This window comes from Mirounga leonina, unplaced genomic scaffold (genome assembly GCF_011800145.1).
Source record: "Mirounga leonina isolate KUSES-001 unplaced genomic scaffold, KU_Mleo_1.0 Mir_93, whole genome shotgun sequence".
Taxonomy (NCBI): Eukaryota; Metazoa; Chordata; class Mammalia; order Carnivora; family Phocidae; genus Mirounga; species Mirounga leonina.
The window spans coordinates 27,199,246-27,223,122 of NW_023270854.1; the positions used below are offsets into that span (position 1 = coordinate 27,199,246).

Sequence of the window (23,877 nt, forward strand, 5' to 3'; positions counted from 1 at the left end):
TCATTATAAATGAAATTATTTTCTTAATTTTATATTTTGATTATTCAACTCACTTAAATTTGGCTTTTCTCCTGACCAGTACAACAGCATTTCTCTCACTGTAGTAACCATAGGCCTCTGTCTCCTGATTGTCTCTTTCTGACCTCCCAGTCTGACAAACCTATTTATTATAGAAGTGTGCTAAACATCATTGCAGTGTAATCAGACCCACTTCTTCATTTTCTCATAAATACTTGTATAATGCTTTTTGTTATTCATGATTTTAGGCGATTTGACAAACTCGTTTGTATGCATTGTGTGGCTTATATCTGAATCTGATATCCACAGTTCACAGTGTAGATTAAAGTAATTTTGGAGGGGCACATTGCTTCTTCAATCACCACCATTGTAAATGTTTGGTAGCCATTACCAGCAAGTGACCTCAAATTCCATTTCAAAAACGTTTATCTTTTCTTCCTAATATTAGGTACATATAAGGTCTTACATTTTTGGTTCTTGTCAACTTTTTTTTTGCTGGACATTTGCTGGACAGCACAATCCAAAATCACTGATAACTTGTGAAACTGTCAGGTTTGTCTTCTTAAAATTTCATAGTGAAAGGGGAGTATTAGGGTGATGTAGTCATTTTTTTTCAATTTGTTTGCGTGTAACAATTTTTTTTTTTTTTAAGATTTTATTTATGTATTTGACAGAGAGAGAGAGACAGCCAGAGAGGGAACACAAGCAGGGGGAGTGGGAGAGGGAGAAGCAGGCTTCCCACTGAACAGGGAGCCCGATGCGGGGCTCGATCCCAGGACCCTGGGATCATGACCCGAGCCGAAGGCAGACGCTTAACCGACTGAGCCACCCAGGTGCCCTGCGTGTAACAATTTTATTTAAAGAATTTTCCTATAATTTTTTTCTTCTTTATCAGCATGTTTTCCTGTGTTTCTAGTTTGGGTTTTTCTTTTTTTTTAAAGATTTTATTTATTTGCTTGACAGAGAGAGACACAGTGAGAGAGGGAACACAAGCATGGGGAGTGGGAGAGGGAGAAGCAGACTTCCTACGGAGCAGGGAGCCCGATGGTGGGGCTTGATCCCAGGACCTGAGCCAAAGGCGGACGCTTAACGACTGAGCCACCCAGGCACCCCGCTGTGTATCTAGTTTGTGTGTTAATGCCTGAGGTGTTTTTTTAAAAACCCTACCTCATTTTATTGGACTTTCTTTTAAAGTTAACTTTTTTTTTGTCTTTGTTTTTTGGAGATCATTTCAGACTTCATGAAAAGTTGTAAATATAGTACGGAGAGTTCCATATACCCTTCATGCAGCATCCTCTGATGTCACTGTCTCACATAATCATAAATTCTATGGTATAGAACATTTGTCACAACCAAGAAGTTAATGTTGGCACAAAACTGTTAACTCAGATGTAGAACTTATTTGGATTTCAACAGTTTTCCTAGTACTGTTCTTTTTCTATTCCAGGATCCAATCTAGGGTCCTACAGGGCATTTAGTTGTCCTGTCTTTGTTGTTTCCTCCAATCTCTTGATAGTTCCTCAGTCTTTGATGACCATAACATTTGTTATTCCTTTTTTTTTTTTTTAAAGATTTATTTATTTTAGAGAGAGAGAGCGAACATGGGGAGAGGGAGAGAGAAACTTCAGCACTCTGTGCAGTCCCTGACATGGGGCTCGATCTCACAACCCTGAGATGATGACCTGAGCCAGAACCAAGAGTCAGACACTTAACTGACTGCACCACCCAGGGGCCCCATGTTTCTGTTCTTTTGTAGACCGTTCCTTAATTTGAGTTTTTGTCTGGTATATTTTTATGATTAGACTGAGGTTGTATGTCATTGGAAAGGATACTTGAAGAGGTGATAGGCCTTCTCAGAACATCACATGGGGATATGCTACTGGTCTTATCAATCTTGATTAAGCAGTTAATATATTGTTTGCCGAATTCTCCACTGAACCTTACTATTTCCCCCTTTGTAATTACTAAATATTTAGGAGATACTTTAATGCTAGCCAGCTGTCTTGTTTCTGCTTACATTTTCACTCACTCACTTTAACATCCATCGGCAGATTTTGCCTGTGGCAGTTATTACCATGGTGTTGTAATGGTGATTTTTCTGTTATTCTCATTCCATCTACATTTATTGATTGGAATTCTGTAGGGAGGGGTGTCACTTTTTGCCCATTTATTATTTATTTATGTCAGTATGGACTCGTGATATTTATTTTATTCTGTAGGTTATAATCTAATACTCATTTTATTGCTCAAGTTCTTTGACTCTTTCTGCATGAGTTTTAAGTGAATATGTTTGTCAAGATGAAGATAAATCTATTGAGGCCTACACTATGTGGACACTGTTCTGTTGACCTCTAGGAGAATGGAGAATGACCTAATTAAAACTTTCCTCCTCTGTTCATGAGTCGTAATTTGCTGCTGCTTTTGATGTCTTTCTCTGTTGGGATTAGACTAGTGAATCTCCCAAATTTAACAGAGTCGAAATTGAATAATAATAGGAAATATGAAACACACTGCTTAGGAATTTTATTTAGACTCCATTTGCTAATTATAAAATTTAGATTTTGTATACAATTTAAGAATTTCTCATGTTGAAAGCATCAATTATTACTATATTATAAATTATTTCACATTATAAATCTCATTTTTAGGAAAAGAAGAGATCTGAAACTCTTCAGAGGGAAGAATCTGATGAAGTCTCCCTTCCAAAAACCTCCAGAGAGCTGGAAATCCCTACTCCAGCTTGTGGATTCAAAGGAGACTGTCTGAAGGTGTTAACTGATTCCCAGCTCCAGAATGCTGCCAGTGGACAAAACGAGAGTGAAATGTTTGATGTACCACTCACCTCCTTAACTATAAGCGATGAAGGGTCCCTGACATGGAACACAGAGACCCTAAAGGAAGGGGAGGAGGTCAGAGCCTGTGTTGGGGATGATGCAGTGAAGCTGAAGGTTGACCCTGGAGACAATGTCGGAACCAAAGTAGAAGCTCCCAAGAACTTTACAGAAGTAGAGGAAAATAAGTTGGTACAGTGTGGACCTTCTGAAAGCACCTTGCAGTCTAGTTTTTCTTATACTCAGCAGGAAATGGAAAATTTACAGGTCAGAGAAACTCAGAAAAAGAAAGACAAGCAAGCCTTGGGTTTTTCTTCAGAGGTGCTACAAAATGTTCCCTTGCAGAGTTCTTGTGAAGCCAAAGACATTTTTCAGCCACCTAGAGTGAAAAAACTATATCCTCAGTTGCCAGCCGAAATTGCTAGAGAAGCACCAGCTTTGGTGGCAGCGAAACCCTTGTTTCGTAATGAGCGACTCTACCCAGAGCTCCCATCTCAACCAGAACTAGTACCATTTACTAAAGAACAGCTAAAAATCTTTGAGCCTGGTTCATGGCTGGAAAATGTTGAGTCATATTTAGAAGAATTCGACAGCATGGCTCATCAGGACAGGCATGAATTTTATGAGTTGCTTTTGAACTACTCACGATGTAGGAAGCAGCTGCTGCTGGCTGAAGCTGAGCTGCTTGCCCTGACGTCTGATTGCCAAAATGCGAAAAGTCGACTGTGGCACTTTAAGGACGAACAGTTGTCTGTGCAGGTATCTAAAGCTTTTGGGAGCCTGGGGCATTTGCAGTGGAGCTGCTTCTCTTGTGATACCATCCAGGTCTGGAGTATGCTTGTACTCACATTGACCCTATCCTAGCCCAGAGTAGTGCGGTGTGGGGGTCACAAAGTCAGATGCCTGCAGGGGCCACGCAGGTGACCTGGAGGAGTGAAGTGGGCCGAGTGGGACGGTGGTCGATGGGTAAGCTCCTGCCTGGTCCAGTGGGGGCAGCCGCTCTTGATTGTTGCCGTGATGGTTGTATTGGTCCAACATTGCCACATCTTTTCACTTCCTAAGAGGAACTGGAAATCTGGATTTCTGTGTGAAGGATCCTGATTTGTGAATGTTGGCAACAAAATAGAGAGTAGAGGCCAAGCAAGTCACATTTCCAGGTCGGATGCAGCCTGTGGACCATTTAGTTTGTAACCTTGGGCATAATGCCAAGAACATCCACATGGGTAGAGAGGGTCAAGGAGAAGATGATCCATGGAATAAACTTGAGAGATGAGGAAACAGGAAGGCAATTAGATGTGACCCTGTGGAGGCCAAGGTGACCATTAGGGAAGCCACTTCCCAGTGGCCTGGGAAGGATGGCAAAGAAAAGGAGGCCACTCTTGGCAAATTTGGCAATGAAGGGAAGCTGGAGGAGATATCGAGGAGAAACACGTGCTTTCCCCAATCCCTGATCCTATTCATTGGGGGACCTTTGTATCTCTCTTTGTACATAGAAAGGAGATTGTGGAGAGGAGAACATTTGAAAACTACTGAAAAAGAGAATAGAATCAGGAACACAGCTGGAGGTGTTAGTATTAGAAAGGAGAGGGGTTGCTTTTGAGCAGAATCAAAAAATGATGAGGGTAGGTACAGAGATATTTTGAAGTCCCTTGAAGTTGTGGGGTTATCACATGACTTCCGTGTTTATAAAGTTGAAGGTAAGATTATCAATCGTGAGAGTCTTAGGGACAAGTTCTATTGTTTTCTTCTTAGGGGTTTCTTTTTTTTCTTTGACCTTGTGATGCTTTGTGATTGGCATTATCCCTCTTGGCCCCTGATTATATATTTGATTTATTGTTCCCTATGTGGTAGGATTGTCCCCTTACTCTGATTTATAAGCTCTTTGAAGGTGGTACTGAAGCCAATATATTGTATGCCTGCAGCCTGATTATTTCAAGTGTAAAGAGTTAACTGGTTTCCTGTTTTACCCATTTGTCCACCTCTAGGGTATCTGTGCAGATCAAGTGAAAGTTTCAGGCTATCATCGCTACCAGAGAGTAGAGATGAATGAAAATGCACTGGGGGAGCTAAAGAAGCTATTTGATGCCAAATCTGAGCACCTCCACCAGACCCTCGCTCTGCATTCATACACCTCTGTGCTCTCAAAGTTGCAAGTGGAGTCTTACATTTATGCCTTACTCAATGGTTCAGCTCTTCTGAGATCTTTCGCAATTCAAGGCCGAGGTATGTGAATCGTGAAAGTCTCACTCTTTCTCGTGGTCTGCAATGAGGAAAGAAGTGAGGAGTTGAGTTGATTGTGTACTAATTGGTATTATAAGGGAATATTGGTGCTAGCTGTTTTACCTTGCCTTCCCCAAAGTAGGATTGAGATCTGCCTTCATACCATTTCTTGGGAGCAGTGCTAGGTCTCCCTTCCCTGGGGCTGTCAGTCTCTGCTTCTCTGGAAAAGCCAAAAAGCTTGCTTTTTATCATTAATGTCCCTTAGTCCTAATGTATATACTTGTTACCAAGTAGAGTTCAAATACATTTTGATTGTAAAACTGATAGCGTACTTTTTCATCCTGTATCTTTTGTACTTTATTTTTGCTTGTCTAGTTTGTTGGGCTGTTTTATATAACTTTCATCAGGGGATCTATAATGTTCTGCATTTTTCATCATATTTGGGTTTTAAAAAACCCTAGCCTTGATTGTATGATGTGTTAAGTGTGAATTAGCTAATTGAATTATTCAATTTTTATTTCTGGGGGAGATATTAAGAATATTTGAAGTAAAAAAAAAATCCTGGGCGCCTGGTGTGACTCAGTTCGTTAAGTGTCCAACTCTTGATTTTGGCTCAGGTCGTGATTTCAGGGTTGTGAGATCGAGCCCCACGTTGGCTCTGCATTGGGTGTGGAGCCTGCTTAAGATTCTCTCTCGTCTTCTCCCTCTCTCTCTTAAAAAAAGAAATCCTTCCCCCTCATTGTTTTTATAACTAATCAAAGAGCTGGGATTAGATCAATGATCTGATTTTTATTTTATTTATTTATTTTTTTAAATTTTTTTTAAAGATTTTATTTATTTATTTGAGACAGAGAGAATGAGAGAGACAGAGAGCACATGAGAGGGGGGAGGGTCAGAGGGAGAAGCAGGCTCCCCGCCGAGCAGGGAGCCCGATGCGGGACTCGATCCCGGGACTCCAGGATCATGACCTGAGCTGAAGGCAGTCGCTTAACCAACTGAGCCACCCAGGTGCCCAATGATCTGATTTTTAAATAAAAAATGGATTTGATGAAGTTAATTTTCCCTTACTTTGTAATACTTCACAAAGTTAAAAATTTTTTGGATTACATATTTAGTAGAAATTCAGATTTTTTAAAGTTCTATTTATTTTTTTATTATTTTGAAAGATTTTTTAAATTTATTCATTTGAGACACAGAGATACAGAGAGAGAGGGAGAGAGCATGAGCAGGGAGAGAGGCAGAGGGAGAGGGAGAAGCAGGCTCCCCGCTGAGCAGGAAGCTCGATGCGGGGCCTGATCCCAGGACGCTGGGATCATGACCTGAGCCGAAGGCAGACGCTTAACCATCTGAGCCACCCAGGCGCCCCAAAAAAGTTCTATTTATTTAAGTAATCTCTACACCCAACATGAGGCTCAAACTCACAATCCCAAGATCAAGCGTCATATGCTCTTCCTACTGAGCCAGCCAGGTTCCCCCAAATTCAGATATTTTTGATGCAACTTTTCTCCTTGGATTTTTATCTGAACTAAATATTTTGAAAAGATTTAATTAATTAATTAATTGATGGGTAGAGACACTAAAAATTCTCTCCAAAACACCCATTTATGTGGGGCTCATTTAATCTTCTTTTTAATTTATAGCTTGTAAACAGACAGAAAGCTTTCCCTCTGACCTGTGTCAGCTAAAGGAGTGCATCAGTGTCTTATTCATGTTCACCAGAAGGGTTAATGAAGATACTCAGTTCCATGACGATATTCTTCTCTGGCTGCAGAAATTGGTAAGGGAACAAATAATTGAAGAATTATGTCTTCTTCTAGTTTTTTTTCAACAGCTTCTTCAGCTAATTCATTTAATGTGTTAGTGACATTTTCTTCGTTCATGACACATGGTAATAAGTTATACTTATCTAGTGTGTCATTAAGCACAAAATATTTTTCTTTCTGATACACTTTAATCTCATACCTTCAGCTTAGGAAGAAATGGAAATGTGGGAAGCATGCTAAATTAAAGATGGGATATGTATTTAGAATATAGGTAGCTGATCTAAAACCTTCCATATCATTTATTTTTATTATCTAGTGTCTAGTGTTGTATTCAATCATACTTTAAAAACTTAGAAAAAAGGCTGGTGTCAGGATTTGGGAGATTTAAGAAAGATGTTAAGTGTAAGGAGGCTTATTTGTTTAGTGGTTGTGTTTTCAATGGGGCTGCCTTGGGTGCTTTTTTTTAGGTTAATATTAGAGTCTTACATATGTGGTAAAGTCCCAAGCATACTTATTTGGATTTGAGAATCTATTACAAACTGAGACTAGATTAAACTACTTGGCTTGTATCTATTCACATGTGGCCAGGAACGTGAGTAAGTTGTATTTTGCCAGATAATAAAAACTGGGTTTACAGGGAAACTACTTAGGATTTTTTTTTTTTTTTTAAGATTTTATTTATTTATTTGACAGAGAGATACATAGTGAGAGAGGGAACACAAGCAGGGGGAGTGGGAGAGGGAGAAGCAGGCTTCCCGCCGAGCAGGGAGCCCGATGCAGGACTCGATCCCAGGACTCCGGGATCATGACCTGAGCCGAAGGCAGACGCCTAACGACTGAGCCACCCAGGTGCCCCAACTTAGGATATTTTTATCATAGTACTCGTAGGTTCTTAGGCCTCATGTGCCTCTGTGATAGAAACTCAACATGTTAATAGTGTATTTTTGGTTATATACTGTATATATACTATATATATGTGTGTATATACAGTAGATCTCTGGTTATTCTTCTGAAAGATTCTTAAATTTAAACATTGGCTAAGTGATTTACTAGACCCCTAGGTACACTTTTCTTCTTATTAAATAATGAAACTATATGTCCTTCCCTGTTCAGGTGTCAGTGTTACAAAGAGTTGGCTGTCCTGGCGATCACTTCTTCCTTTTAAACCATATTCTTCGATGCCCAGCTGGTGTTAGTGAGTGGGCTGTTCCTTTCATCCAGGTATGATGATGGTCTTCTGATTTTGAGTGGGATGAGAGATTTTGTTAAACATTTTTCCTGAAGAAATTGCTTTTTTTCTCCTTTAAAAAACTACTTCAACATACTGATATCTAAAATAAAATTCTTAAAATATTTTAGTATATATTTATGTATTCCCAGGCGTTTTTATGCTGGAACTTCTTGGGCCACCCATAATTGATGAAATTAAGATAGAATTGCAAAAGTTCCCCTGTAGTCTGGCTTGGTAGATTCACTCGTATTTAGTTCTGTAAAATTTCTGTGCAGGAAGACTCACTGGGACTTTTTTTTTGTTTTTTGGTAATATTCAACATGGCTTCCTAAATTAACCCACCTCACGGCACAGTTGGTAGAGGCAAAACAGAAACCACGAGCATCTCCATGTTCTTTAATGCTAGCAGAGATCCAGGCCTGTGTGATCGGCTCTCATATAATCACCTTCAGTGCTGATGATATGGTTCACAGTTTCTCTTCTCTGCTGCTTGCCTTTGGGTTGTTTTGTTACTCATAGCAACCACTCAGATGGGTGGAAGCCAAGTGCATGCCAGGTTCAACTTCTCCACATGACCTTCTCTTTAGTATTTCTGGTGGTGAGAAGTCTGAATCTCTTTAGGTAGGAGGAGGATTTTTTTTGTTTTGTTTTGTCTTTGGACTAAAAGAGCAGCATTGTGCTTCGTCCTATATGGTTACAGTAGTTGAAGTCTGCTGCTCAGCTCACGCCGCTCTGAGTGCAGCCGAACCAGGACTGCCAGGTAACCCAGAGCCGCGCTCTCATGCTTGTGGATTACGTGCCATTTCCATCTTTGTTTTCATAACCACTCCCTTTGTCAGAATGCTGGTGAACTAAGATTATGGATACTTGGGTTGTCGGTTTTCTACAGTATGCCTTTTCCTTTTCTGATTTCAGATCAAAGTGTTGAATAATCCATCAGGGGTCTTTCATTTTATGCAGTCCCTTGCCCTGCTAATGTCTCCTGTCAAGTAAGTGCGGAAGAGCTTTGTGAAGTAGAAATTGAAATGCTTCTTTCTACCAAAGGATTGACTTCCTAAACTGCCCAGATCCAAAGAACTGCTAAGGGAAGTGTCAGCATTCCAGAATTTAATATTGCAGATTTTCTTTGGGTTGGATACCCTTTGTCCCCAGATGATCTTATTAACTGCTTATGTATAAGCAATTAAGCTTTTTGGGGTCCTCCTTTTTAGTGGGTTTGCCTCTCCTGTCATATATGTCATTGTGAAAGGTGCCATGGAGAGACAAGAAAGATCATCTTTTCCTTAGAAGAAGAGATGTAGAGAGGGAAAGAAGTGCAGAGATCTAAGTGCTTGCTTGGGAAGCTGCGATCAGCATGCTAGTAGCACTGGAGAGGCTGAAGAGAGGAGGTAGAGCAGTGAGAGAAGGTTCCAGGTGCATGAGCTGGGTTGCAAGAAAGGGCTAGATCTCAGAGAGAAGGAGCAGGCAGGGCACTATTGGCAGGGAGAAGAGGCATTGGCCCAGAGTCTAGGTAAGATGGCTGTGTGGAGGACAGGTAGGAGATCAGCTTGGTTTGAGCGAAGAACTGCATGGGAGATGGTTATACAGTGGAATAGCTGCAGCGACTTGGATTATAGAAGGTTTTAAGGGATCCAGATTTGATACGGTCTGGCCCTGTAGTAGTTGAGGGCTTTTGAATAAAGGTAAAAGTCATATCAAGGGAGGCTAGGATTGACTGAAGGCAGAAGATGTGCTTCTGCTTAATTGAATTACAGTTACAGACTTCTGGCTCTCCTGGCTCTGGATCCCAACTCGTCATCAAGAGGACATTTAACTAGGGGAGAAGGCACAGTCTCTGTCTAAGTGACCTTGAACAGTGTTATTACCACTGGCTCTCAGTCCTGGAAAACCTGTCTGCCTCGGAGCCTGCATTGGGGTAATGGTGGTGGGAAAGATAAGGAGAGGAACGTAAAGGTTATCTTCCCAGAAAAGGATTAAGTAGCTGACTAAATAAGGAATAGGAGTGGTTCCAACAGAACTCTGTAGACGTCCGAGCCTGAGTGTGGGGGCATTGACACTCTAACAGGAGGAAAGTCTGAGGTCATTGAGGCATACAGGTGGACACATACAAGGGACAGATACCAGTGGACATTTGGAGCTTCAGGATTGGAGCTCCTTGGGTTGAAAGGGAAGCAGTGGACCTACAGAACTGGAAGTCATGGGAGAAAGTTCCTGTAACAGGAAGGAATGGATGAATTTTTCAGGGCCAGGCCAGAGGGGAAGGAACAGAGGACTGAGAACCGTGTCGTAGTCTAAGAGAAGAAATTTCGCCACTTACACCTGCTCATCAGGTCTAGCCAACACCTTGTGAAGTCTGGTTGGCAGGAAATTCTCTCCAGTTCTCTCTCTCTCTGCCTGGAGACGGGGCTTCTCCAACACATGGTAGATAGGATTTTGACTTAAAAATGGTTTTGCATTTAGAGGTACTCTTTTGCCCTAAACAAGCTTCTGAGTTACCTGCAGATTATCCTTTTATATTCAGTAAAGCATCGTTCCTCAAGTCGTGCCCTGGCAACAGTTTGTAGGCCTGGTTGGAGGTGAGGTTCCGCAGCAATCTGTATGTATTGAGGTCCCATGCGTGCGGGAGCTGGGCCAGCATAACCGCTTCTCTGCAATTACTTGTCACTACTAATCTAGAATCCTCAAGGTCTGCACAATGAAGTTAGTGAGGTTTTAGCCGCCTTGAGTTCTCGCCAGTCCTTATTTCTTGTTTGCTAATTTAAACCATTTGAAGATTAGGTGGCTGGCTGACTCTTATGCAGGGTTGAATAGATGATCCAGAGTGCATGCATGCAGGCTTTCTGTGTTTATGTGATTGGAGTGATCTCCCTTGTCCTTTAGAAATCGAGCGGAGTTCCTGTGCCACATGAAGCCTAGTGAGCAGAAGCCATCCTCCTCAGGGCCTGCATCCGGGACATGGACACTAGTAGATGAGGGAGGAGAAGAGGTAACTTGTCGTGTCTGCATTATTTTGATTAATCATTGCCGAGCTCCTCTTACGTGCCATGCATTGTTCTAAGTGCTTGTCACACAGTCTCTCCTTGACTTCTGCCCACAGCCCCATGAGGCGCAGGTATTGGTGTGAGAAAACCGAGGTGCTGGGGGTGAAGGATTTTTCGCAGATCAGGTCACTGAATGGTGGAGTCTCTGAGCCAGTGTGCTGTGTTGTCACCTTCATGTAGGATATCTTCCTGTTCAGCTGGGAGAATTTGGAACCTGGCAATATTTTCATATGGTGTAAAATTTATATTAGGATTTTCTTTTATGTAGTAACAAGTTCCTGGGCTTGGGATCCCCCCCCACCCAATCAGGTAACGTGAGTCTGTATAATAAAGAGCTAGAGCTTAGCAAGGTCTGCCTTTAACTCTTACGAATACTTCTTATCCATATCTTCTCATTTGCAAGGTAGAAGATGGTTCTTTATTCGTGGTGAGAATTGAATGATCAAAATCCAATTTCTCAAGATAGTCCTTGTTGATTTTTCTTTCAGCTGTACACAGGGTTAGTGTATCTTTTTTTTTTTTTTTTTTTAAGATTTTATTTATTTATTTGAGACAGAGAGAATGAGAGACAGAGAGCATGAGAGTGGGGAGGGTCAGAGGGAGAAGCAGACTCCCTGCCGAGCAGGGAGCCCGATGCGGGACTCGATCCCGGGACTCCAGGATCATGACCTGAGCCGAAGGCAGTCGCTTAACCAACTGAGCCACCCAGGCGCCCAGGGTTAGTGTATCTGTAAGGAATTTTTCCTCCAGCTAGTTATCTGCCCTAGTGCTTTTTTATGGTCCACATCCTGACTTGATGTGGTGACCACGGTGGCCAGGGACCAGATTTACTAAGCCTCCTTCTTTTTAAAGAAGTGATGGTTTGCAGCAGACAGTTCTCAGAATGACAGCCGTGGTAGCAGTGGGGATCATGTCTGTGTATTTACCCAAGTGCTCTTTCAGAAACGGGGGGCCCCTTCGCACTCCTTTTACTCTTCAGACATCTCTGCTAGAGACTCAACAGTCACCTTGAAGAGAGCTTCTCAGGAGCTGGTGCAAATTGGTCTTTTAAAGATTGTGGAACAGGTTTTTTTCCCCCGAGAGTGTTCTCTTCTGAGAGAGAAGTCTTTTCTCTGGGAGGTTTCCTACATTTACTCTCAGAGACAGATGATGGTTGGGGAAGCCTGCAGTGGTGCCTGGCCCCTGGCTAGCCCTCACTGACCATTGAGTGAATTCAAGAACTTGGGGAGTAGATGAGAATGTTGAGAGTGCTCTTGACTCAGAGGAAGGTGCTCTGGATTATGCTCATTAGTGTTTCCTTGAAGTCGTCTGTATATTAGAACCGCCTGGGCAACTTACAAATCTTGCCCAGGCCCACACACGGACATCCAGGTGTGTAAAAGCCTCCCAGGTGATTCTGATGTATAGCCAGAGTTGAGAGCTACTGCTCTAAGTAGAGTTTCTGAGGCTTGTTAGCCATTTAGAACCTAAAATGGGGCAGGGTTGGCAGCGGGGAAATAAGTGGCTTGGGAAATTATGAATGAATTACATTAGTCCCTTATTGAAATTGAGGTGATATATTCTTCAGGATGTCCAGATCTTTTTACAGCATTCCCTTTTTGAATGTAGCATATTTTAGAACACAAATCAACTTAATTTCTAAGATGACTTTAGTGCTCGGTATTAAACAAAAAACCCTAAAGTTTTCCCCTATATAATCTCTATGTGTGATCTGTTAGTCTCACCTGCTTTATCAGCACCAATTGGCAATAGAGCTTCAGTTATCTATAGCAAATGCAAATTACTCCACCATAAGACAGTTGAATACTACAGTAGGCCTTGATTTGGGGGCAAGAGACTTGTAGCTAAAATAACTTGGACTGAGTGTGTGGTTCTTTAATTCATGTTGTCAAAGTACTGAGCTTTATAGTAAGGTTCCCCACTCTAGAGGAATTTTTTTATTTAAATTTGCTTTGGGATGGACATTTAATGAGAGAATTTCAGCCACAGAAGAATTGATATAATCCAGATGCACATAAAATTGTGCTTGCAATTTCAGGGGGTTTACAGCCCATCTACGGAACTGATAGTAGGAGGAGAATTCCATGGAGACACATGGACATGATGTACCACTTGCATCTGTGATAATTTAGCTCTTGTAACTCTAGACCATGGTGCATTCTGATCAAATCAGCTGACATGATTTTGCATCTTTTCCCTTAGGATGAAGACCCCGAGACCAGTTGGCTTCTCCTTAATGAAGATGACTTGGTTATCCTTTTATCCCAGTTTCCGTTCCATGAACTCTTTCAACATCTTCTTGGGTTTAAAGCAAAAGGTAGACTGATTTCTTTTGTCATGTGTTAAATGGGACAGTGGCAAGCTCAACACAGGAACTCAGCATCCAGCCTTCCATCTTGGGCAGGTTCCTGATTCAGGTTCCCTGGTGCCTGACCATACCATGCGGACATGGTTGCATCAGATCTCAGACTTCCTTCCTTTCTCTTATGATTGTAATTTCCCACCTAGTGCTGAAATGCAGAAAGGTCAGCTAGCTTGCACATCACCCAGCTTTTCCTTTTTAAGATTTTATTTATTTATTTGAGAGAGAGAACATGAGCAGGGGGAGGGTGAGAGGGAGAAGCAGACTCCCTGCTGAGCAGGGAGCCCAACGTGGGGCTTGATCCCAGGACCCCGAGACTATGACCCAAGCTGAAGGCAGATGCTTAACCAGCTGAGCCACCCAGGCGCCCCCCAATTCGCCTAGCTTTAATTTGTTTTTATTTTTGTAGTTTGTCTCAGGTTCCCCATTTCATGTTGCTAGAAGAGCCAGACCAGTGGGGTTTGTTACGTTTTCTCTGCCTTGGCTTTGTTCCTCACTGAGATGTTTACACGTGTCCTTCCGTGTTTTTTCATAGTAATTATAATTTCTTCCTTTTCTCCCATTAACTTCTAGGTGATTATTCACCTGAAACAACAAGACCTCAAGAGATGATGAAAATTTTTGCCTTTGCTAACTCACTAGTGGAGCTTCTGGCTGTGGGGTTAGAAACCTTTAATAGGGCACGCTACAGGCAGTTTGTGAAGCGAGTTGGTTATATGATCAGGTAATACTGCTGTTGCTGCATCTGTTTCTGTTTGCCTTCGCTGGGCTCAGACACACATACGTGTGAAATTGGGATGATGGACATTTCAGTGTATGATTCAGGTCTGATTTCTCATAGAAGTAAGAATTTTCTTTCACCATCTAGCAGATGGGAATTCTATAAATGCTTCCAGTCAGAATATTTGGTTAATTATCTCAGATTTAACTGGTTTGCTAGATAATTGTCCTTGGAGTCAAGGTTCTCAAAGCAGTTGCTGGGTTGAACTTGAGCAGAGAAACTCAACTCGGTCAAGGAAAATGAAGCCTCTTTGAAGCCTCTCTCCTTTTCCTTTGCTCCCTGTTTTCTTCTACCTCCTCACTTTTGCCTGGGAATTGTCACTTAGCTGTGGAAGATTGGCAGTAGTTCTCTCGTGTCATTATTTTCCTGTTACCTCTCTTATTTATTCTTATTCTGATTTTCTGTTAAATTCCCTTTGAAGAAAGTTGCAAAGACTTCTGTCAGTGGCCATTGTTTCGAGCTGGGGAAAGCATTATCATTTATTTGATTGAAAAATGGGTTTATGCTTTTCTTATCAAGGATGAATAAATTTTGAGAATGTACTGCTTTTTATTGAATTAATTTTGTATCTTCTTTTCTGCATCGTTAATGTTTCTGTCTTTACTGTCATTCCCTACAGCACATCAATATGCTGTTATTTCTTCCAACCTCCTTTCCCTCCAAAAAAAAGCCTCTAAAACTTCTCCCCTTCCTCAGTGATGTTTCCAAAACAAAATTGATTGTAATTTATTTTTTATGTGTATCCATGTGCTTTGTAAAGCCAGGTAAATGATTCTAGGATGCCCTGCAAGGCTGGGGGGTGACTTTAAAGGTCTTGAGAAGACCTTTAGTAGAATGTAATGAAAACGAGATGGTGGGAGAAAGGATGGCTGGTGACTTGAGAGTAATTTCTTTAAATCTAAAAGCCCATCTACTTATTCTCAGAAGTTCAGACATTCATTTTCTGATTCTGCTCGCTAAATAAGGTAAAACCTGTCTTTGGGTTCATATATGTGATGTAGGATTGAGTGTTTACTATGTGCCAGGAATATACCTTCTTGTTTTATTCTCCCAATAAGTCTGTAGGAGAAACATTGTTATTATTGCTTTAAGGTCAGTATTCACTCTGTAATATTTCTCTGTAAATATTTACAGCTGATTATTGTAGTTTACGTAGCTTTCTCAGAGTTGCTCACTTTCTCCTTAAAACATTTTCTTTGCTTGGTTTCCAGGATCCCATATTCTCCTGGTTTCTCTTCCATATCCCTGGCTGCTCATTTTCTGCCTCCTTGGTTGTTTTCTTTTTTTTTTTAAAGATTTTATTTATTTATTTGAGACAGAGAGAATGAGAGACAGAGAGAATGAGAGGGAGGAGGGTCAGAGGGAGAAGCAGACTCCCTGCTGAGCAGGGAGCCCGATGCGGGACTCGATCCCGGGACTCCAGGATTATGACCTGAGCCGAAGGCAGTCGCTTAACCAACTGAGCCACCCAGGCGCCCTCCTAGGTTGTTTTCATCCTCACTCCCAAACTTCTTGATGTCGGAGTGCCCCAGGACTCAGTTCCTGGACCTCTTCTAGCTCAATCGAAACTTGCTCTTGGGACTTCATCCATTCTCATGTCTTTAAATATCACTGAAATACTATTACGATTCTCAGAGTTCTATTTCTAGCCCTCTCTCTTAAGCTTGTAAGCCCAGCTGCCAGCTCAGCACCTCCACTTGGATGACTCACAAACATTGTAGTTTAATACACCCAACGGACTTCCCTCGTCCCACCTTCCAAGCCACTTGTCCTTGGCCTTCCCATCTTCAGTAAGTGGCAACTTTGTTCTTCTGGTTGCTTGGGCCAGAATACTGGGTGTCATCTCTGTCTTTTTACACCCCACATCCAGTGTAACAGCCGATTCTGTCATCTCTAGCTTCAAAACACTGTCATCAAATCTAAGATGCCACCAATTCTGAAGATGCATTTTGTGTGCCTCTAAGGAAAAAATGCTACAAAAATATGGCATGTTATCAATTTAATACACATTCCAATTGCAGGGATTACAGTGTGAAAGATGTGCATCTTTTGAACTAATGAAACATGCTGTTTCCAGAATCCAGCTGCTGCTTCCCACCTTCACTGCTACCACCCTAGTTCATTCTCAGATATTTCTCCCTAATTACAATTGTAATAGCCTCCTGACTTATCTTCCTGCTTTTGCCCTTGTTCTCCCCTCAGCTTATTCTCATAACAGCCAGTGTTCCCTGGAAATGGTGAGTCAATAGCTCATGTCACCCCTTTGCTCCCAGTCTCATTCAGAGTAAAAGCCAAAGGGTTCACAGTGGCCTGGTCTTCATGGTCTGGTTTCCTGTCACTTTTCTGATTTCCTCTCCAGCCAGTCTCTCTCTCATTTACCTGTTCCTCCAACATCCTGATCACGCCTTTGAGCCTTCACACTGGTTGTTCCTTCTACCTGGATGCTCTTCCCGTAGATATCCGTGTGACTTCTTCCGGTCTTTACTCGCATGTTGCTCTTCAGTGAGGCCTTTCTTGCTCCCAACCAACCCCCCTCCTCTGGCCAACTCCCGAGAAACTTTAGTGCCCTCTCCTACTTACTTTCCTCGTCGTCACTTATGACCATGTGACAGACTATACTTTTTACTTTATTTTGTTTAATGTCTGTTTGCCCTGCACTAAATGTAAACTGCATGAGGGTAGCTTGTCCCCTCACGGGATGCTCTTCAGAGCCTAGAAGATAGTAGGTGTTCCATAAATATGTATTGAATAAATTAGTGCTTCAAATGTTAAATAAAGGTGCCAGGATTGAGTGCGTTAATGAAATGAATGAATTTAATGAAAAGTGCTGTATTGCCTTTCCTCCTGCTCAGGATGACCCTTGGTTATGTGAGCGACCATTGGGCGCAGTTTGTGAGCCACAACCGAGGCTTGGGTTTGGCCCAGCAGCCTTACTCCGTGGAGAAACTACAGGTTGAATTTGATGAGCTGTTTCTGAGAGCTGTCCTACACGTGCTGAAAGCCAAAAGGTAACAAGTGTGATGATAATTATTGAGAAATGGCTCCTTGGCTGGTGAGGAAGATTTGTGTGAAAGTCATCGACTACAGTACATCTCTTATAGTAATGTCTAAGTGTGTTTCGTCTGTTTCTTATCTTGGGCAAATTCATTGTCTTTAGTTTCCTTATCTATAGTGGTGACTGAAATGCTCTTTTTAAGGTTTCTTTCAATCTTAAAATAACCCGATTCTGATATTTCAAGTTTTGCCATCCCTGAACTTTTAGGGTAGCCTTGAACAAGGTGTGAATTCTATTTCCCACCTGTCTCAGTGCCTAAGTGAGGCAGATTAGGTGCTCAGTGCATAGTACAAATGATTTGCCCCCCCCTTTTTTAAAGATTTTATTTATTTATTTGACAGAGAGAGATGCAGCGAGAGAGGGAACACAAGCAGAGGGACTGGGAGAGGGAGAAGCAGGCTTCCCGCTGAGCAGGGAGCCCAATGCGGGGCTCGATCCCAGGACTCCGGGATCATGACCTGAGCCGAAGGCAGACGACGCTTAACGACTGAGCCCCCCAGGCGCCCCTGATTTGCACATTTTATTGTTGAGGTGTCTTACTGTGAGGATTCTCACGGGTCCTGGTCCCCTGTCTTGGCTGTGTAAATGCTGTCTCCTGATCATGTTGTCTTTGTTGCTGCTTATAGCCCAGGGTGCTCTTGGGGCAGAGGCAGGGGCACAGTGGTGCCTCCTGCACTGTCTTCCCTGAGTATCTGGCCAAGTGTAGGAGCAAGTTCTGCCAAGCATTGTGCCCTCTGCTGGGGGACGCGGCCTCCAGCGCCCTCACGAACTGCCGGCTCTCCCCACCATTGCCTCCTTCTGAGTTGGCGCTGCTCCCTGTTGCCTGGGCCTCTCAGCTTCAGCCCGTATTTATTGTGTGTTGTGTAGTGGCTTTGAGTCTTGCCACCTTGGGCAAGTCACCTAGTCTTGTCTTCTCACTGTCTTCATTTATAAAATGGAGGTGATGGTAATGATTCTCCCTGTTCCATTGACCTCATGGATATGATCCCAGGATGAAATGCAGTAATACATGGAAATACTTTTTAAGTCATGAAGGATCTTTTAGATGTAAGTGGTGGTGGTTCTTTTGTGGTTTCAGATGAAGAATAGAAAAACTGCTCTCTTAGAGAAATAGCAGAACTCCTTGACTAAATCTTAAGCACTTTTAGGCACTCAGAAGGCATGGGTCTAAGATAAATAGAACTTGGGCTTAGAAATTGATCTTTACTCGTTACACTAGGTTGTTTACTCATTACTATGTTGTCCATAAATTTGGTGGTCTCATGAGGTAGACTGGATCCTGTGCAGAACCCTGCTGGGGGTCAGGAATAGTCTCCTGTCTCTGATCTGTCACTCATCATTGTGGCTGCTTAGCTGAGATGGAAAGCTCTCACCATAGTTACCCGCTCCTAGAGTCTGAGCTGGGAACTGTCCTGTAATTATACATGTAATTTACAAAGGTGATAATCATTTTAAACTTTAAAATATCAAGAACTGTTATTCTTGAGTATAACTTATCTTAGGAAAGAGATTACATGAGAATCAGATGTTTAAAGCCATGACATTTAAATTTATTTGGCACTCCAATAGAAATTTCTAACAGTGGTTATCCCCCAACCTAAAGCAAAACAAAACCAAAAGACAGTAAAAACCTAAGCCAGACTTACTGCCTATCTTTCATATGGGGAATTTCGTATCCTGAAATACACAGTCCTGTGACATTACTTTTAAGGCCTCTGCAAGTCCCTCTCACTGTTTTGGGATAAGTTATACAAGAGTGTCAGGTCCTATGTGAGGTGTTAGGGATTATTATATAATAAGACAGAAGCTTGGCCCAACTGAACAGTTTCTTGAACCTTTGCTCAGGAGTCTAGCTGTTGCTTTTCAGAATCTAGGTCAATGGTGGTTTGGGCCACTAGCAGCGTGATGCCCCATAGATGTGGGTCAGGCATGTACTTTAATTTCTTTTTCTTTTAATAAGCTTTGTTTGTAATCGGTCAATTTGTAGGTTTGTCCAAAATAGAGCAACAGTTTTGAGTGCCTCCTTATTTTTTTCAAGATTTTTTTGAGATAAAATTCACATAACCAAATTTTAATGAGCATTTACTGAGTGCTGATTGTTTGCAAGATACTGGTTTAGGTAGTAGATAATTAAAATATAAGACTCTAGGTTACATTGTGGTTTATTCAAAGATAAACAAAACCTGGTTTCTGCTCTCAGATTGTTGTGGTTTGTATGTGTACGTAAATTACAGCAACCTGAGGCATTTCTCACTGTGTGGTTTAAGGAGCACTTGAGTCTGAGTCAACCGGGATGACTAGAAGCTGCAAATTCTTGGGCCCAAGCTGTGACCTACAAAGTCAGGATCTCTGTAGGCAGGCCTTGGAATCTGCATTTTCCACAAAGTTTCCCAGTGGTTTTATTTTATTTTATTTTTGTGAGTAAAGCGATAGAAGTTCATTAAGTGAAGATCTAGAAAAAGCTCTCAAGAGTGAGAGGGATCCCTACAGGGTTGCCACTGAGGGCCTTTAGGGTTGGTCTTTTGTAGAAAGCTAACCAGGGAACTTAAATTCTTTTAACATCTCTATTGATACCACCATTGAGCAAGGACTAGAAATAACACCTTCAATGGCTTACTTCCTTTTTAGGGTCTGTTATTCTTTGTTGGTCACAAGTGATTATCATGAAAAAGACACCCACCCCACAGGCCTAGGGCAGGGTGGTCTGGTTTGTTCCCTTATCTCTGGTTTCCCCCACACCTCCACATTTTTGGGATTTCTGTGAGCCAGATCACGTAGCCCCCTATTTATCTCTCCTTACCTAGCCCCTGCCTGTCCCTTACTCATTCCTCCCCCCTAGAATAGTCTCCTGTGATTTTTCTGCCCACTCTGGTGTGAGAACCACCGATAAAGGGTATGATATTGCCAAAGTCAGGTATGGATGGAGTTCTGTAATAGTGCTGGAGGAAGTCAGAGGAGGGCCTCCCACTTGGGGGGATGGCAGGTTGGAGGTGCGAGGTTCTCACCTGGCTTGTCCAGGAGTCGTCTCATACTCTGAACGCAGTGAGGGCTCTGGTTAGAGAAACGTGGGTCTGAGCTGTATAGTGGAAGCCTTTGAACGTGGGGCCGAGGAGTGTGAATTTCATTCGCTGATGAGTAGGGAGTCCCTGGAGGGTGTCTGATTCTCCTCCCGCTCATTGCATGTGTGTCTGTGTGCACACTCGTACCTGCACACAGGCTCGGACACATACATCCACATCTAAGCGCCTCTCTGTCACCCAGGCCTTAAAAAGATCTTTGGTTCAAAACACAGCTCTGCCTCTTACTACCCTTTCTGTGCCTGAGTAGCCTTATGGGTAAATTGGGGAGAGTATCAATAATACTTGCCTTGGATTTAGTGAGGACGGAGTGAGATGATCTGTATGGCAGGGTGATTAGAACAGTGCCTGGCACAGACGAAGTTCTGTGTGAGTATTGCTGTTACTCTTACCCGTCCTTGAGGCGTTGATGGCCGAAGCATGTTAGAAAAATGGCTGTGTTGTGATTTAAGAACTTTTTTTTCCTACCAAAGCAGGTCTGCCTGCTTTCTCAGTGTGGTGAAGGTGACTGATACATGAAACTATTCCTACTCTTTAAAACACGCAGACTTGGCATTTGGCTGTTTATGTCGGAAATGCCCTTTGGGACGCTGTCGGTCCAGATGCTCTGGAAGCTCTTCTACCTCATGCACCAGGTGGAGAGTGGGAATCTGGAGAAACTCTGCGTCACTCTCCCGCCTGCTGAGTGCAAGAAGCAGCTCCAAGGTACAGCCTGGCTAAAGTGTGCGGATAGATTTTTTCCTACCCTGTGTGCCTTTGCTCTTCATGGCTTTGTTCTTTTCATTTTTAGAAGGACTAAGAGAGTATTTTACTCTGTGTACTCACATGTAATGATTTTGAAATTCGAAAGATTGCTTTATTGTTTTGATATATTAGAATGCTAATTCCAGTTTTCATTATTTTTGAAATGCTCTGGGTAGTAACTTGTTATGATCCCAGCTCGGGGATGGGAAATGAAAATTGGGTTGTAAATGCCCCCATGGAGTTATTTTGAAAATACAGGACATTTGATGGACTACCTTTGATTTCTCAAATGTGTAAACACATGGAAAGAAGTGTAGACTTACTGCCTTCTTACTGTGAAAATTCCATCAGGGGAATATATTTTTTAAACAGACTTTTTTTTTTTTTTTTTAAATCTTTCCTCTGTATCTTTGCCTTTGTGGCATTTAGTTTTCTGTCACGGATCCCAAAGCTGTTTGTCAGTTGTGCCCGCTGGTGACAAAATGTAATACTGCTTACATTGTATCTTCTGAGAAGTTGGTAGAACGAACACACTGTGTACTGTTTATCACATTTAGCAGTATTGCTTTCATGGTAATAACTAATTTCTCGCCCCAGATTTTCATTTATAAGAAAATCTCTTTTGTTTGGAATGAATGCTGTGTTTGTGCTGAGTGCTTTGTTAGTCCTAGCAGTTTTCATCAGTAAGGTCATCATCAGTCATTTGGCTGACAGTTACTAAGTTGTTTCAAGTGTGTCTTTGAAGGGGTCTCACCCGGTGACAAAACCCTTCACTAGTCACTAGTGTCATTTAATTTTCAACAACCTTTTAAGGCAGAGAAACTGAGAATTGGGGATGTTAAGTGTCACATCTGAGGCTACATTATATGTAGAGTTGGAATTTCATCTTGTCCCTGCCTTTTTCCCCGAAGCCTGTAGAAATCCATTCTGGAACAAAGAATCCTAAATATTTCTAAATATCTTTTAATTTTATATCTTCTTTCTCTCTGGAAGAGTGATTAAAAGTGATATATCTTCATTCTTTCCCTATTTTAATTTTCTTGCCCTGAACTTGCAGACCCAGAACACTTTGTGAACTTTGAGAAGTGTCTGTCTGCCATGAATAGCTCAGAAGAGATTTGCCTTCTGACTACATTTGCTCAGATGGCTCAGGCCAGAAGAACCAATGTGGATGAAGACTTCATAAAAATTATTGTTCTGGAGATATATGAGGTTAGAATATTAAGTTTTAGAAATCAGCTAAAAAATGTGTTCTTGGGGATTATCTGTGCGTTGATTCTTTTGGGATTGCTTTACCAAAAAAATGTGACGAACTTGTACTGTCCACACTCATGGAAGGAGATAGAAAATCAAAGGAATATCATTTTGCTGTAAGGAGTATTGAAAATATGAATCATACTCATTCCATTTCCCCCTGCTGTCTCTTGACATTTGATGCGTGAGTTTTGGTGAGGAATAGAGTCTGATGACACAGCCTGACACTTGGGTGTTAACACTGTCTGTTGCCCTCTGCCCCACAACACTGCCAGTAACACGGGGGCCTGGCTTCCAAGCCAGTGTATTTCTGTGTTTTTTAAAAGATTTTAATTAATTAATTAATTAATTGACTGTGCAAGTGGGGGGAGGGGCAGAGGGTGAGGGAGAGAGAATCTCAAGCAGACTCCCCAGTGACCTCGGAGCCCCGACACGGGGCTCGATGCCACAACCCTGAGATCATGACCTGAGCTAAAATCAAGAGTCAGACGCCTAACTGAGCCACCCAGGCGCCCCTTCCAAGCCAGTTTAAATGAGATGGTGGAAAGAGTACTGACGCTCAGGTAGAAGACCTGGGTTTGTTTTAACTCTGCTAGCAATTGCCCATCTCACAGCCGGAAAGGTGCCCCACCACTCTGGGCTCAGCTTCCTCAGCTATAAAATGACAGGCTGGGATGACATCCTTGCCTTCTTCGTCTTTTCACTGAGCCATCCCTAAGGGAGGATGAGAGTGGACTCTGGACCCTGAGTGTCTAGAGACATAACCCATATATTTAAAAAGATGCATATTTTCCATTTAGGTTGTAATTTATCTGTTTATCTTCATTAAAAAATATTTCTTCCAAACTATTCAAGTAAACTTAAAAGTAAAATTATGTTTGAGGAAGATTATCTGAGTTTATTACCTTCTCCCCAGTACTCCAGTTTGAAAATGATAGACCTGGATGATCTAAAGTTCTTTTCCAGGATCAAATATTAGGCTATTCTTATATTTGTATTTTGTACTTACGCATGAAGTTAAGGCCTAAATCCATCTGGAATTCCAGACTGTCTTCATGGTATGAGAATATTGCAGGGGGTGGGGGGTAGGACTGTTTTCATATACAGTAAGTGGCATTCTAGAACAAGGTCTTTTATGAAAGTAACATTTGTGCTCTTGAATGTTTCAAGGGTTTTGGCCAGTACTCACAGTAAAAGTTACATTGTTTATTACATTCTGATTCTGCTTGTGTGTGTCCATGTATGTGTGTGTGTGTGTGTGTATACATGTATGAAATTGAAGCAATACTTAATCTTACTGAGATGCACTCACCTTTTTCTATTCTGTTGTTATTTTTCCGTTCTATTCCCTTGTATTTAAAAAAAAAAATCTGCTTGCTTTGGCATCAGTGGATTGCAGCCTGTGCTTTGGAATACGTTGTTTAAGTTGCTATTTTAGAAGCTCTTGTCATTGAGGATCTTATTTTGTAGGAGAGAATAGGTATTTCTATGAAATGCATT

The 23,877-nt window shown here is 41.9% G+C and overlaps 1 protein-coding gene across 3 annotated transcripts in view; it reads left to right on the top strand.

The window, feature by feature from the left end:
- Positions 1–23,877, top strand: part of EPG5 (ectopic P-granules autophagy protein 5 homolog) — a 103,629-nt gene that overhangs the window by 9,674 nt on the left and 70,078 nt on the right. For 2 of the 3 annotated variants that reach the window (XM_034995868.1, XM_034995870.1), the window contains exons 2-12: positions 2,667–3,674; positions 4,835–5,072; positions 6,710–6,846; positions 7,946–8,053; positions 8,979–9,052; positions 10,944–11,049; positions 13,307–13,421; positions 14,040–14,190; positions 17,100–17,255; positions 20,927–21,084; positions 22,181–22,335. In XM_034995868.1, the coding sequence (XP_034851759.1) occupies positions 2,667–3,674; positions 4,835–5,072; positions 6,710–6,846; positions 7,946–8,053; positions 8,979–9,052; positions 10,944–11,049; positions 13,307–13,421; positions 14,040–14,190; positions 17,100–17,255; positions 20,927–21,084; positions 22,181–22,335 (2,406 nt within the window). The remainder of the gene's footprint in view (positions 1–2,666; positions 3,675–4,834; positions 5,073–6,709; positions 6,847–7,945; positions 8,054–8,978; positions 9,053–10,943; positions 11,050–13,306; positions 13,422–14,039; positions 14,191–17,099; positions 17,256–20,926; positions 21,085–22,180; positions 22,336–23,877) is intronic. The other variant, XM_034995869.1, reaches the window with a different exon arrangement.